The sequence below is a fragment of the Carassius carassius genome, chromosome 37 (genome assembly GCF_963082965.1).
Source record: "Carassius carassius chromosome 37, fCarCar2.1, whole genome shotgun sequence".
Lineage (NCBI taxonomy): Eukaryota > Metazoa > Chordata > Actinopteri > Cypriniformes > Cyprinidae > Carassius > Carassius carassius.
Window position 1 is genome coordinate 14159478 of NC_081791.1, and position 16705 is coordinate 14176182.

At 36.5% G+C, this 16705-nt stretch overlaps 1 protein-coding gene across 2 annotated transcripts in view; it reads right to left on the reverse strand.

Moving 5' to 3' along the window:
* Window positions 1–16705, reverse strand: part of LOC132118094 (kelch domain-containing protein 8B-like) — a 139267-nt gene that overhangs the window by 34669 nt on the left and 87893 nt on the right. For both annotated transcript variants that reach the window (XM_059527633.1, XM_059527632.1), the window contains one exon: window positions 14863–15087. In XM_059527633.1, the coding sequence (XP_059383616.1) occupies window positions 14863–15087 (225 nt within the window). The remainder of the gene's footprint in view (window positions 1–14862; window positions 15088–16705) is intronic.

Sequence of the window (16705 nt, forward strand, 5' to 3'; positions counted from 1 at the left end):
CACAAGCACATACCCCTTGTCTGATCTACACTTGTACACTACACTTGATCTACAGGTGTTTCTCTCACTGTCGGTCAACATATTTTCAACATGTATTTTAATCAAGACTCTTTAAAGTGCTTCAACCAAAGTCCCTTTCAAGAAAATTCCAGACTTTCAGGAATACGAAACCAACTCTTATTGACTTGAATGGGGAAATACCAAAATCTCAAAAACTTCTTACCACATTTGGAATTGGCATTTTGATCTCCACTGTGAATCTCATATCAACGGCCAGATAAATCTCTGCTGCTCCCCTGCACACTCTCAGGGGTAAAGAAGCACTGTGGGATTGATTAGAACAGATCAGTGGTGGGCTAATCCATGAGAGCTGTGCACTATATCAGTCAGTGTGATGCTGATGCTGATGCTGCGGAGGAGCACATGTGGAGTTTGTGTTATCAGAGCTGCTGGTCCAGATGGCCCTTGTGAGGAAGGACAGAAAAGTTGAAAATAAGGAGAAATGACAGGAGTGGAATGTATAAGGTCAGTCTGAGAACGACAGATAGAGGAGAGAGGAGGAGTGAAACATGTGACAGCAGGACATCAGCAACTAGGACTCACACAGTGAAAAACACAGTTTTTATGATGCCTTGAAAACCTTTAGGGAGGAAGTTTGTATTAAATCCTGCACTGGTGGTGCACACAAACCCTTTCTGCACACTGTTACTGTGAATAAGGATGAGGGATCCAGCAATTGTTGCTAACACCACACTCATTCATGTACAAAAGCCCTGAGAACACAAGCCGACAATAGCAGCCGTCACACCTAATGAGTGAACACACTCTGCCTGTACGGCACACAGCAGCTGAGGTAATGAGTCTGTGTTCAGAATCAATGTGAGAGGATGTGTGCTTTAATGTCTCGAACAACATCCACTGAAGATTTTCTTGCGTGAAGCTAAACCAACCATATCGAAGAGATCCCACTTTCATTAAAGGGGTCATATTGTGGATTCTCCCCCCTGGGGTCTGCTTTAAAAAATATTCTATTTCTGAAATGCCTCCAGGCGCATAATTGCTATTCAATAATTAAAAATGCATATATATATATATATATATATATATATATATATATATATATATATATATATATATATATATATATATGTAATTGCTTCTTTTTTGATTAAACAGTGGTTTACTATAATGATAGCAAACGAGAAGCGCACACTCCCGTCGAGGAGAGCCCAATCTTCAGCCGGAGCCTTCTATTTAAGTCAATTTAGCAACTGTGAATGTTTTGTGTGTTGGTAAGCAATTTTTTATTTATTGGTTTCATAAAAGCCTTATTTTTATGCATTTTTTTCATTACAAAAAAACCCCAAATGCGGCTAATCACATGGGAGGACAGACTAGGATCATACTATTATGTGAAAGAAGCAATGGGGAAACATGCACCAAAGATAGCGAGAGAAGTGGTACAGGTAATCAGTGGTACACAGAGCGACATGAAGAGACGGGGGAGCCAGATTTAAACACAAGCACGTTGGTTTAGGTAGGAAGCATTGTGCAACATTGGTCCCCTCAGAGAGTCTTCTCAAAAACAGGACAAATAATCACAGAGAGGAGAAACCGCATCAGCACATCCAAGCTGAGGCATCTGATATTTCTGAATGCCAGCCTGCACTAAAGTCTTATTATTAAAGTTTTATTAAAGTGTTAAATAATAGTATCTGTGTATTTTTTTTTAATTGAATTTGTTTTATTTTTTTTTTATAAAAATAAGGCTTTTATGAAAAAAAATTGCTTACCAACACTAAATTGGGCTAAAATAGAAGGCTCAGAGTGCTACTAAATAAAGTTAACTACTAAATAAACTACTAAAACTAGTTTACTGAACAAATTGGTTACAATGGTTATAATTTACAACAGATTTTAAATATAATAATCAACCTTCAGAAAATGTATGCAAATGTGTAAATGTTTTTAAATTAACTTAAAAATTTGAAAAATATATATATTTGTTGTTGAAATATTGAAAAAGTGTGGAACACAAATATTGAGAAAAGGCACAGAAAAGTGTTTTTTTTTGGTTCCCAAAGAAAAAAGAAACAAAGAAAGTAACATGAGGGGTAAGTAAATGATAGTGAAAATAAATATATTAATTGTAATATATTTATTTAATGATAAGTATCCTAAAAATAGATTGATGTCTATACTAATTGAACTAAATGTAGTTATTTCATGCTTTCATCAAGCACAAACATAGTGAACTACATCAGTGCACAGCTTATTTAGCCTATATTAAGACTTTCCAAGTCCATATAATTAAGTCTTTAAGTCCATATAATTTGTGCTGCCATTGTTAGAAAAAAAATATTTTTAGTTATAGTAGTATTTGTAACAGTATATAGAAAGACTGCAAAGTAACCGCAGTTTTTCACCGCGCATGTCTTCTTTATTGACGCATCTGGCAAAGCGAGTTCACATGTGTGGCATTGAACTGGGTTTGAATCCAGTCCACAGTGTTTCCTCTAGCCAATGTTCATTGTCAATGTCTTTGCCCAATGTTCCACTGATGTTCTCTGGATAATTGAGTTGGCTGGTATGCTGGGGTGTTAGTAAAAGGCAATTTCTTAAGCTGTGCCATTATTTATAAAAGTTAATTCATTGCATTAGAAGCACACAATAATTGTGCCATTAGCAAACTTAAAGTTTACTTGAAATGCCATTGCAATGCATTTTTAAAGTCACTACAAGTAAGGGATAATTTGACCTCAGTTTGTTATTTGTATTAGTTAGTCTAAAGTACATACAAATAAATTGTACTTAAGTATACTATTTTTTCACTAGGGTATCCTTTTAACACAAATTCAATAAAAGTCTCTTTTACAGTATGTGCCTTAAACTATTATAATGAGAGATTTTATAAAAAATAAATATATTAATAATACAATAAATAAAACAAATGCCAGTTGCTCACTCCACCAGAAGACCTACTAATCCTTTTCAGATTCTGAAATGTGCATCCAGTTTACAATCCTATGAGGCCACAGGAGCGGAGTTGTGAATGGAAGTGAAGTGACACAACTGGCTCTGGTAGGTCACATGACAATGACAACATGACAACTATAGAATGGCTAGATTACATTCATATACACACATTCAAAAGAAGTAGCTACTCAGAGTATGTGATTGTGAACGCAGCCCATTACTTGTATGTGGGCAGTTTTAAATTCTTATTTCAAAATTTACATTGCAAAATACACATCGCACACTGTACTATGCATTTTAATTTCTTAGCAGATGGATTTGACAAAAGCAAACATGTATAAAGGTTATGCTGACCATTCAAAAAGCACCTAAAAGATACAAAAGGAGTTCTTTGTACAGGCTCTTTGTTAAAAAAAGAAAAGAAAAAAACAAAAAGAGGCTTTCATTTGGTATAGTGGATGGTTTCTCCTCCATAACTCACAATAAGAGTCAGAGTGGCCACAGGGCTTTACCGGATCATATTCATACAGTAAAGGTTGCAACTACAGTGTCCAGTGATATGACAGGGTAATATTAGCAATCTCAGCCACTCAGCCATTTGCTCATGGGACACATATAACACTGTAATTAAATTACTCATTCTTAATGTTCATTGCTGGCAGTATGATTTATGACACATGCTGTACTGGGAGGGTGAATTCTGCCAGTCACTGTGCATCTACTTTCATTTTTGGTCATCCCTCTTGATGGTGATTGCAACTGAAATAATAGTTTACCCCATCATTTAAAAATCATCTATTTCTGTGACATCACTGGGTGAATGTATTCACAGAAGCGCTCTTGTATCTTCTCTTCAGAATGACTGGATGCTTCTGTGCATATTTATGTAAAACTGTAGCCAAGAGCTAAATGTCGTGCCACAATGTTACTGATATACATAAAAATCTCTAATTAATGCAAGTTGAAAGTTTTTTCAGCTTGTGCAATTGAGTTACATTTGTACATCTCCATAACAGCATGTTAATGCATAATATCTTATTATGCATGCTAGGAAACTATGGTTGATTGGCTGTATTATATTTCCATGAGGCTAAAAGACTGACCAAGAAAACAATATTTCAAACATAAGCAAAGAATAAAGAGATGAAAATTAAATGTGACAGCAGAGGAGGACGCAATGAGAGAGTGGGTGACAGAAAGGAAAAATCAGAAAAGAAAAAGAAAAAGAGAGAAGGAAAGAAAATAGACACAAAGTGCACCATGGAAGGTGTTTGACTATGCTATGATTCTTCTCAAATGTCAAAGGCTCTTCACAAGCACTCCCACTTAGCTCTGACAGACAAAGAGATAAAGAGCAACAGAAAAGAGAGAGTCATCTCAACTCATAAATACTGGCAGATGGACAAAAGAGCTGGCCAGAGGATAATCAGATGATCCTTCACTTTCATCCGCAGAAATTTGCTTAATTGATTTGACATGTTATAAAATGTTCATGTGCTAATGCATTCCAATATTTCTAAGGGCAACTTAGATTTAATGTATTACGCTAAAAATTTGACGTGACAGTTAAAATTGTGTCCTAATTTCCTAACCTTCATTTCATTCCAAACCAATATGACTTTATTTCTTTAGTGTAGATCTTTTGAAAAATGTCCTCGCCATCTTTTCCATACAATCAAAGTTAAGGGGTATCTGGGTTGTCGAGTATATAAAAGCAACATATCATTAATGTGGTCCATATGACTTGTGTACTACAAGTTGTACAACAGTTTTGTGAGGAATACACCTAAATTGAATTCATTATTCAATGAAAATGTTGCCCTCCATTCAAATACTGATGTCAATGAAAGCACGCCATATGTAAGATGTTAGAGAGTCTTTTTCCTCACACAAAGCATATCATATAGCTTCAGGAGACTTGAAACTTTTATATTCACTTATTTTCACATATTTAATAATACTTTGGAGTTATTGTTATTTTGGAGCTTGACATGCCAGATCCCTTTTCACTCTTATTATATGTAAAAGAGCGAGCAGTACATTCTTCAACATTTCTTTTTCATTTCTTGTCTTCTGCTAAAGACGGCAAATCACACAGGTTGTAATACAGGGCTTTATTTCTGGGGGAACTATGCCTTTAAAGATCATTTTATTTGTTAATTAAAGCCGTAGGGTAAACAGAGAGAAACTTCAGTTCAGCAGCTCTTCACAAAAAGATTTGCTTTGATATTAAACTAAAAAGCCATTTGTAAAGTTAGTTCATAAGGCAGCCTAACAAATCCCAACAGATTAAACATGAAATAACTGTCATACATATTGCATTATTCTGCTTGTATTCGGCTGGAATTCACAGCAAAAATGCTTTTGAACGTTTAAAAAAAGAAATGCCAGGAAAACTGTCTGTGTACACTGCAAGCATAGCCTCAGTCTATACATCATTCAAGACAAAGATGAAGAACTATCCTGTATAATATGTGTGATAAACTGGTTTGAAGCTAAAATAGGACCTTCTGAAGTGCACAGTGTGCTGGTCATATAATTAGAATATCATCAAGAAGTTGATTTATTTCACTAATTCCATTCAAAAAGTGAAACTTGTATATTACATTCATTCATTACACACAGACTGATATATTTCAAATGTTTATTTCTTTTAATTTTGATTATTATAACTGACAACTAAGGAAAATCCCAAATTCAGTATCTCAGAAAATTATAATATTGTGAAAAGGTTAAATTTTGAAGACACCTGGAGCCACTGTTACATATCTGGACTCAGTTTGTGTGTTTTTGCCCCTGTGACCCAGTTTCTGTCTTCCGTGTTTGGTTTGATTAGTTTCCAGGTGTGTCTCTTCATTTCCCCATGTGTTCCATGTCCCTGTTAATTTAGTCATGCCATCCACCTGTGTTTCCCCAATTATCCCTCGTACTTAAACCTTGTCCTTTGAGTTCTGTGTTGTCGGGTCTACTAACCACTCACTTGCTACTTACCTGTGTCTTCCTCTATGATCCATGTTTGGAGAATGCCTATGTTGGATAATAAAGCATTGTTTCGTTTATCCTTCGGCTCTGTGTTCCTTCCAGCAGCGTAAACGGTAACAGCCACACTCTAATCAGCTAATTAACTTAAAACACCTGCAAAGACTTTAAATGATCTCTCAGTCTAGTTCTGTAGACTACACAATCATGGGGAAGACTGCTGACTTAACAGTTGTACAAAAGATGACCACCTTGCACAAGGAGGGCAAGACACAAAAGGTCATTGCAAAATAGGCTGGCTGTTAACAGAGCTCTGTGTCCAAGCACATTAATAGAGAGGCGAAGGGAAGGAAAAGATGTGGTAGATAAAAAGTGTACAAGCAATAGGGATAACCACACCCTGGAGAGGATTGTGAAACAAACCCCATTCAAAAATGTGGGGGAGATTCACAAAGAGTGGACTGCAGCTGGAGTCAGTGCTTCAAGAACCAATACGCACAGACGTATGCAAGACATGGGTTTCAGCTGTCGCATTCCTTGTGTTAAACCACTCTTGAACATCAGACAGCGTCAGAAGCGTCTCGCCTGGGCTAAAGATAAAAAGGACTGGACTGCTGCTGAGTGGTCCACAGTTATGTTCTCTGATGAAAGTAAACTTTGCATTTCCTTTGGAAATCAAGGTCCCAGAGTCTGGAGGAAGAAAGGAGAGGCACACAATCCACGTTTCTTGAGGTCCAGTGTAAAGTTTCCACAGTCAGTGATGGTTTGGGGTGCCATGTCATCTGCTGGTGTTGGTCCACTGTGTTTTCTGAGGTTCAAGGTCAAAGCAGCTGTATACCAGGAAATTTTAGACCACTTCATGCTTCCTGCTGCTGACCAACTTTACAGAGATGCAGATTTCATTTTCCAACAGGACTTGGCACCTGCACACAGTGCCAAAGCTTCCAGTACCTGGTTTAAGGACCATGGTATCCCTGTTCTTAATTAGCCAGCAATCTCGCCTGACCTTAACCCCATAAAAAATCTATGGGGTATTGTGAAGAGGAAGATGCGATATGCCAGACCCAACAATGCAGAAGAGCTGAAGGCCACTATCAGAGCACACTCAGGCTCTCATAACCCCTGAGCAGTGCCACAGACTGATCGACTCCATGCCACGCCGCATTACTGCAGTAATTCAGGTAAAGTGCTGTACATGCTCATACTTTTCATGTTCATACTTTTCAGTTGGCCAAGTGTAATGAATTAACTTCCTACTCATCGGGAAGAAGGAGGCGGGAACCGGTGGACAAACAAACAACATTTTAATTACAAAAATAAACACAAAACAGCGCACCAGCCCCTCACGGACGACTGGTGCGCACAAAATGAAACCAAAACCTAAAATAACGCCCAGGCCTGGTCCTCTCTCGTCCTTCACTGTCGTCGCTCCAGTTCTATATCCTTCCATCTCCTACGTGGGACTCGAGACCGGCAGTGGGTCGCAGGTGCCACTGATTTCCCAATCATTGCCGGCCTCCCTCCTTGTTCCCACGTCCCTCGGCCCCGCCCCACTCGCCACACCAAGATTTCTAAAAATCCTTTCTTTGTATTGGTCTTAAGTAATATTCAAATTTTCTGAGACTGAATTTGGGATTTTCCTTTGTTGTCATTTATAATCATCAAAATTAAAATAAATAAACATTTCATCATATATATCATATATAAATATGTCTGTGTGTAATGAATTAATATAATATACAAGTTTCACTTTTTTAATAGAATTAGTGAAATAAATAAACTTTTTGATGATATTCTAATTATATGACCAGCACCTGTAGAGCTGTATGGGTCGATCACTGCCCTCAAAGACAACAGTGGAATTGACAAGAATTGAGGAGATTTGTAAACCACATGGAAGAGAAATGAGCCAAAGAAGCAGAAGTTTTCAGCAAATAACACTGAGACACAGCTCATCTGGGATTACACTGCAGATTACACTGATGTACTCTGAAACCAAAGTCAATAAGGATGAAAGGAAAAGACAGATGAGGGAGGAAAAATGTGTTAAGTAAAGACCCAACAACACTCACAAAATTGACTGTATTCATTTTTAATGGGCTATAGCTACACAATTCTACAACATTTTAATACAAGCAATCAATGTAAATTCCAAGCCAAAGGCTTTGTGAATAATATATTAAATCAGCATATTGACTGCATATCCAAAAGTAAAAAAAAAAATAAATAAAAAAACACAGCAAAAGCTAAATTATGGTAAAAAGGCAAAAACTACAGAAAAGTATTAAAATGTGTTAAAGAGGAGTGATTCAACAGAGAAACGCAGGCAGTGGTGTGGTGGTGCATACAGTATGTGCAGCAATCCTACTCAGTCCTTCTCATTTTCACTGCATTTAGTTGGCATAGCTAAATTAATTTGGACAAAAAGACTACTAAACCAAATCCATTCAAACTATTTATTTTTGCTGAGAAGGCTTACAGTTATTTAACTGCATGGAAAAGCTTCCTGAATTTAATTATGTAAATGTTTTATTATTGAATGAACAAAGGAATTGAATATGATAAGGGGATGCGATTAGGAAGCCAATGCTCGGGGAAGAATAAAGGAAAGGTTTAAAGCAAAGGAATTCAATGCTGAACAATAATGAAGTAATGAAAAAGGAAGGTTCTCTGAGCTCAGGAACAGAGAGAGAGCAGAGAGAGGATGCTCATACTAATGATTCCTCTCTAACAAGCCTCTCCTCGCTCTTTTATGTGGTACTGCTCTGAGGATGCTTGAGGGAGAGATTCCTGTCAGACCCAGACCTGCACTGCAGTTCCACCATAGACTACCCAGAGACATCATACTTTATCCAGCTCTCATTATTGATCACATCAGCTACAGGTAAATGGAAAGACAACAATTTCAGGTGAAAAGGCCAGGATCAGAATCAAATCAACAAATTTAATATTGAATTGTTGGTTTTCATTCTGTGGCAGGGAGAATAACTGTTGTTGTGAACTGAAACTGTTTAAAATAATCTTAGGTACAGAAATACATTAAAGTTAAACAAATATTTGAAACAAAAAACATTTATAAAATTGTTATAACTAAAATTAAATTTATTAATATATAATATAAAAATAAAAGCTCACAAAAAATTTAATAAGTATATAAATAATACTAAAATCCTTAGTGAAAAATAAATATACTAAAATGTATTTGAAATAAAATTATATTTATATAATTGAAGTATACAACAGATTACATACGTTGTATTTATGTATTTAATAAAAATACACTGCAATTGTACTAAACTAATAGGCTATCCACCTTTTTCCTGACGTAAAAATGTGTGTTGCCATTTGTAAATTCTATGGGTCTAGTTTCCGGGCTCATTTGCGTCCAGCTATTTTAAGCTGTACAAAACAGTTTGTTTTGCTGCTTGATATTGACAGTTGATGTGTCCTATCACATTATTTTAATCTATATTAAGAACACACTGCTTTGTACTGCAAACTGTTTTACCGTTTACTGCACGTTGTTATTTGCCTATAGCGGCTAATGAAACTGAAGTCTCACCCATAGGCTTACTTCCGCGTTGAGGAAAAAAGTGGATACTTAAAGTGCTAAATTTGAACAACTAATTATGTGTTTAATGCAATTTAATTGTACGGAAGTAGTTCTGAAGTCCAACTAAAGATATACTGATTGTGTTAAAGTGGAACTATTGCAAGTATACTTCATAGGGCCTTTCGCGTTGCAGAAACCTTTTCATAGTACCAGAACTAATCGTGGAACTACCAACTTTTTGGAATTTTCGCACAGCAGGAACTAGGTGTGATTTTAGTACCAGACTGCCTTTTTCAAGAACCAAATTAGCTCCTACTCCGGAGCAGGGCTTTGTTAATGTTGTTGCACTCTGTGCACAAATGACATTGATGTCAACCGGCTTATGTCACATCCTAGTACACACAGTCAGTGCGAATGCAACCCTTTAAATGGTACTGGGAAATAGTTCTGGAACTAAAGCGGTGCGAAAGGCCCTCATGTACAGTTTAAATGTCTTGCATTTAAAGACCGATATTCAGTGCATTGTGCACATGTGGTACTCCAAATTGTTTCATTGTAATTTTTACATCAGTAAGTTTCGAATGATATGTCAGTAAATATATTAATAGACTTGAACTATACTTAGTATGTAAGAAATGTATTTCAGATATATAACTTGTTTTACTAGGGATAACACATACAAAAACACTGATAGCGCTGTTTACTCTAAAACACTGTTTGGCTTTTTTAGAACCCATTCCATGCAAATTAGGTAATATTCAATATGCTAAACAAATGACAGACATAAAGACATCTTATTTAATCACTTCATTTAAATACTCAGGCTTTTGTAAGGTAATACCATGCAGTAATTTAAATTTAATTTGGCCCCAGCAAGTTTCAATGACCAACAACACTTATTGCACATCTCTGGAATACTTTACTCTGATTGGTCAGTGGCAACATCTTGCAATCAAATGACAAAACAATGAACATTAAACTATACAGCTGACCTTTGTTCCAGGAAACTGATTTCCTAGCAGTGCTACTTTAATGCTTCTTTCTTCTCCTATTATTTTGCACTAACAACTGGTTGACTGCACATTGTCCCTTTATAAATAAAGTGTACAGATTACAGTGATATCAATGCTCCGATATACAATGCAAATCACAATGCAACAGACTTTGTCTTTTACATTGTAATGCAGGACGACTCATAAATACACACAAGCACGCACATGTAGACCTATGTGTGCTGAATGGGGAGATTAGAGAGCAGTATAATGTGTAACTGAGACTACGGCCTGTAAACGTGGGCTGATAATTACAATGGGTAGCATTTCTCTATGGACTCTACAGTAATAGGTAAAGTGATAATGGAATTAGTGATTGCCTCTTACACAAGAAGGACTTGCGCTAGCCTCCATTAACCACACACACGTATATAGGCCTGTTCACACAAACACACACACACAGTTTTCTTTCACACACTTACAGCTCACAGAATCAGAGCACACAACTGCAGCATTTAAATGCAAATGTATCTTGATTAAAAGGTAAAACTGAGCAGGTTACAACCTGTCCCGCTCACGTCACCCATGTATGCTTGCCTTTTAGCAAATACACAACTCTCTCTCTCTCTCTCTCTCTCTCTCTCTATACAACCCGAATTCCGGAAAAGTTGGGACGTTTTTTAAATTTTAATAAAATGAAAACTAAAAGACTTTCAAATCACATGAGCCAATATTTTATTCACAATAGAACATAGATAACATAGCAAATGTTTAAACTGAGAAAGTTTACAATTTTATGCACAAAATGAGCTCATTTCAATTTTGATTTCTGCTACAGGTCTCAAAATAGTTGGGACGGGGCATGTTTACCATGATGTAGCATCTCCTTTTCTTTTCAAAACAGTTTGAAGACGTCTGGGCATTGAGGCTATGAGTTGCTGGAGTTTTGCTGCTGGAATTTGGTCCCATTCTTGCCTTATATAGATTTCCAGCTGCTGAAGAGTTCGTGGTCGTCTTTGACGTATTTTTCGTTTAATGATGCGCCAAATGTTCTCTATAGGTGAAAGATCTGGACTACAGGCAGGCCAGGTTAGCACCCGGACTCTTCTACGATGAAGCCATGCTGTTGTTATAGCTGCAGTATGTGGTTTTGCATTGTCCTTCTGAAATAAACAAGGCCTTCCCTGAAATAGACGTTGTTTGGAGGGAAGCATATGTTGCTCTAAAACCTTTATATACCTTTCAGCATTCACAGAGCCTTCCAAAACATGCAAGCTGCCCATACCGTATGCACTTATGCACCCCCATACCATCAGAGATGCTGGCTTTTGAACTGAACGCTGATAACATGCTGGAAGGTCTCCCTCCTCTTTAGCCCGGAGGACACGGCGTCCGTGATTTCCAACAAGAATGTCAAATTTGGACTCGTCTGACCATAAAACACTATTCCACTTTGAAATAGTCCATTTTAAATGAGCCTTGGCCCACAGGACACGACGGCGCTTCTGGACCATGTTCACATATGGCTTCCTTTTTGCATGATAGAGCTTTAGTTGGCATCTGCTGATGGCACGGCGGATTGTGTTTACCGACAGTGGTTTCTGAAAGTATTCCTGGGCCCATTTAGTAATGTCATTGACACAATCATGCCGATGAGTGATGCAGTGTCGTCTGAGAGCCCGAAGACCACGGGCATTAAATTTTAAATGAGCTAATTAAGTGGATAAAAGTGTAAAATTTCTCAGTTTAAACATTTGCTACGTTATCTATGTTCTATTGTGAATAAAATATTGGCTCATGTGATTTGAAATTCCTTTAGTTTTCATTTTATTGAAATTTAAAAAACTTGAAATTTATATTTTTTTAATGTTTTTTTTACTCTTACAGCTTCTTTTTTATGTAAAAAGCCTTATAACTCACTAAAAAGCACGTAGGATCCAAAAAGGTGGCTTGTTGTTTAAACATCCTTTCTTATAGATTTTTTTCCCTTCTATTCTTCTCTGTTTGTCGCTTTGGCTGAGTGAAACGGATAGAGACATTCGTGTAGCAGAGGTTTAATATATAGGTAGGCAGGAATATAATTTAAGAGGTCAGTGAGAATGACCCTTTTGTCAGGAGGACAGATCAGACTTCAGTCTGTGTTGGAGATTGCCCTGGAGTTTTGACAAACACTTACACACATATAAACGCTGGCAAACGCAAAGGGAATACGAAGGGAAAGTGACAGAAGATGAAAAAGCCAATAACACGTATCTTTGTGATAAGGGCCGGTGGCCCATGGGGGTCTGGCTATTTACATGAAGATGAGAAAACACTCTAAAATCACTCTAAACTATTTTTGTTAGCGAAATTAAAAGCTCATTGAGTGGTACTCCAGGGATAGGGAAAAAAGATTCAAACATAACAGAATTACAGTTTAATTAAATGCCAAAAAGACTGCAGAACACTGGGAGAAAACCAACACAGATCATTAGTAAAAATGCTTCTATTTTGCATACTTGTAATATAATAAAAACATTAATATATTGCTATTTATGTTACTATTAAATTGTTTTAAAGACTGATTAAAATTTTTTATAGTAATAAAATGAATGAATGAATGAATAAAAATAAATAACATAGCAATAAACATTAAATAAAAAAAAAAATTAAAAACCGATTACCAATTATATTAGCATTTTTTGTGAAATTGTTCAAAATCCTGAAACCTAAATTAGATATTGAAGCCCATATTTTAAATGTTGTCTCTGATTTGTAATATCAACAAATATTAAAAACTATATCATTACCTAACAATTTGAGTGAAATTGTCCAAAATCCTAAAACCTAATTTCCATTTTGTAGCCCATATTTTAAATGTGGCCTCAGACTTTTTTGTTAGATCGATGTGAATATTAAATCAGTGCGAGTTCTGAAACAATGCTTTCAATGACATGAACGAATATGACGTTTTAATTATATCAGATCCTTTATGTAAATTACTAACTGCGCCGTGGACTTAAATTATATATCCACAGGCCGTTGTTTTATTCAGGTCACCAGAACATTTTAAATAACTCATAAACTCATAAACCCACTTAAAATGGGTATTGGCCAGTCAGCTGATATTGCTGGATTCTGTGCACAATGACTGAATAATACTTCCTGTGCTCAGAGGAAGGTGAATAAATATTCTGTGTGCCCCTGTTGACTTCCCCCAAAATGAGAAATGGATTAAAAAAATATGCATTTTATAAGGCCAGAGGACTGACACAGCAGTTTCCACAAGGCCCTTACAGGTGGTGTTCACCCAGAAAGCATGTTGTATATCAGTGAGCAGTGAGAGAGTAACAAATATATTTCCACCCTTCCTGTGCTGTATGTACAGTGAACACAACAACACATCAATCTTTCTCCTGCCTGTCACATAGTGACTCTGAAGAGATTGAAGCTGAGCTGTCAGAGAGGTTTCAACCACAGCATCAGAGCCACAGCGAGAGGAAGTCATGTAAAAGAGACCACAATGTTGTCAAGGCTGCTTTAAATACATAATGATATGGAAATTAAATAAATATACTGACTCCTAAAGGCATTTTTGTGTGCCTATTTGCAAGTTTCCACTTGTTATGATAATGCAATGTCTTTATTTGGTAGTTTTTCTAAATCTAAATGCAAATATATGTGACTAATTAATCAGTATATGATGTAATTATTTAAATAAAAATGTTATTTATTATAAAAACACAGGTTTTACACAGGTTACTTGACATCAGTTTTGATAAATCAAATTATATGCATTAAAAGCATTACCGACACCTGTTCAAGCATCAAATTAGCATTGCTTTGATATTCACCAATTACAAATATAATAAACAAACTTAACTAACCATGGCATTGTATGCACGTAGTTTATTTTGTGCATGCTACTGAAAAGCATGCGCTGCGAGCACAATACTGTTTCTGTGCTCATTTGTGAAGTAGGAGCATGTCTGAATGTCTCCAGTTTAATGTGGTCATAAAGACGTTCTGTGACTGAATAAATGCACTTCTTGTCAACAGAAAAAGTGACAGAACCAGCAGTTTAGCAGAAAAAAATTAATAGTCTATGTTAACATGCTAATTTTGACCACTATTATATATATATATATATTTACTATAACGTATAACTTACAGACTCCAAACTTTTGAATGGTAGGGTAGTGTAATGACGAACCCAGGCAAAGCTTTTTCTTAAAAATATCCTTTTTACAGTACCATTTGGTTATATTTATTACTCCAACAATGTACAATGAAAAATGTCTTTGAGCTGACATACTAAAGATCACATTCCTTTTGTGTATTGTTTTATCGATAAAGATTCAGCAAAAGAGATGAAGTGCTCACCCTGCTCACAATCAAATTCCTCTACAGTGGAGACGAAGTGAGGTCTGGAGTAAAAGTTGTGGGGTCCAGGCTGCTGAAGACCCCCCAGGCTGAAAAAGGCCCTGTCGCTGGCAGCGCACGAGGAGAACGCTCTGCGGCTGGGGATGCACGGGTACCGGGTCCAGCTCTTCATCTCAAGGTCGAAGGCCTCAAATGCGGTCACTGGCAGCTTGCCCTGACGCCCACCTGTCGAAGGGGAAATAAGAAGAGGGTTGGAGGATTAAGATGACGTATACGTGTGTGTGTGTGTGTGTGTGTGTGTGTGTGTGTGTGTGTGTGTGTGTGGTATCTCTCTGATGGGACTCAGTCAGTGTGTCACGTCTATCCCTGCTGGGAGTCAGTGTGTGTGCGATTACCACGTGTTACGGCTCACTGACAACGCTTTGATCTCCTCAGACAAGCTGACAGCCTATTCCATTATTGGGTCTCTGACACACACACACACACACAAATATGCCTTTAACAGCACACCTACAGCCATACACAGGCTTGAAGGTACAAACTCATTTACATTTATTAATTTAGCAGATGCTTACAAATGAGATGAAGGTTTGAACGTGCATGACGCTTCTGCCTACTAAACAAATGATTCATCTTATGGAGACAGTAACACAAACACACACAAGTAATGATAATATAGAAAAGCACATTTAGCAAGATGCATCACTGTTGTCGACTAAACTTTTTATTTTATTACATTAATGCATTTGGCAGATGTTTTTATCCAAAGAAAGTGTTACTTTCTCTAACACAAGGACCATTGTAAAAATAAATACATAAATTATATATATATACTACTATTTCAGTCTGTCACAAAATTTCATGTTTAAATTCAACGTTTTACCCATCACTGCAAAACTAGTAATTTCTGAAAATAACTAATTTCTAATAACTAGATCAATTATCTCATTTATATCTCAAATGATCTAATTTAATTTCTCATGTCTTAAGGTCATGTATGAGCATGTGGTGTTTTTTATATTGATTTTGTATGTAGAATATGTCTCTGGAGCTTATTATTATTGAGATTGCAAAACTGCCAAAAGATGACACAATAAGTGCTTCTCATTGGTAACAATGATTCAGTTAGTTGAGCTTCTGTGAGTGTGTAGCTACAGTAATATCCATTAGTCACAGCAGACAGCATATTTCATGTGATGAGAATGAAAATGAGGCTGTGATGGATGGAAGTTCATGTCACAGTGTTGTGTATCTGGGGAGAAATCATTAAGCTGATGAAACAATCTGGAAATAAAGTCACAGTGGACAAAACAATCAGGAAATTTTCAATAAAAAAATGACATTTTGTAGGATCTTAACATATGATGCAATGGATGCACTGACCTTTCCACTTCATTTGATAATAATAATAATAACAGTTTATTTGACATTGTCATTTAAGCCTTACCCTGACTAAGGTCTAAAACCAGTGGTTCTCAACTGCTTATACCCTAAAGAGATATCGCCATATACCATATAATCATGCATTTAAAGGGATAATTCATCCAAAACTACAAATTCTGTGATCATTTACTCACCCTCATGTCATTCCAAACCTGTATGGAAATAACTTGTATAAATAACTTAACACAGAGGAGAACTTGTTTCTTATGTTTTTGTTGTGACATCACAAAGGTCACATGTCCAATTATTGACCCTTCACCCCCCTTGGTTACGGTTGCTAAGTCTAATAAGCCATGCCGCTCTCATGTTCTCAACACACACCATTTAAAGGCCACCAAAGTTAATCTACTCTTCTATCTGGTTTGTTTGTCAGATAAAAATGGCAGATTCTGCGTTATGA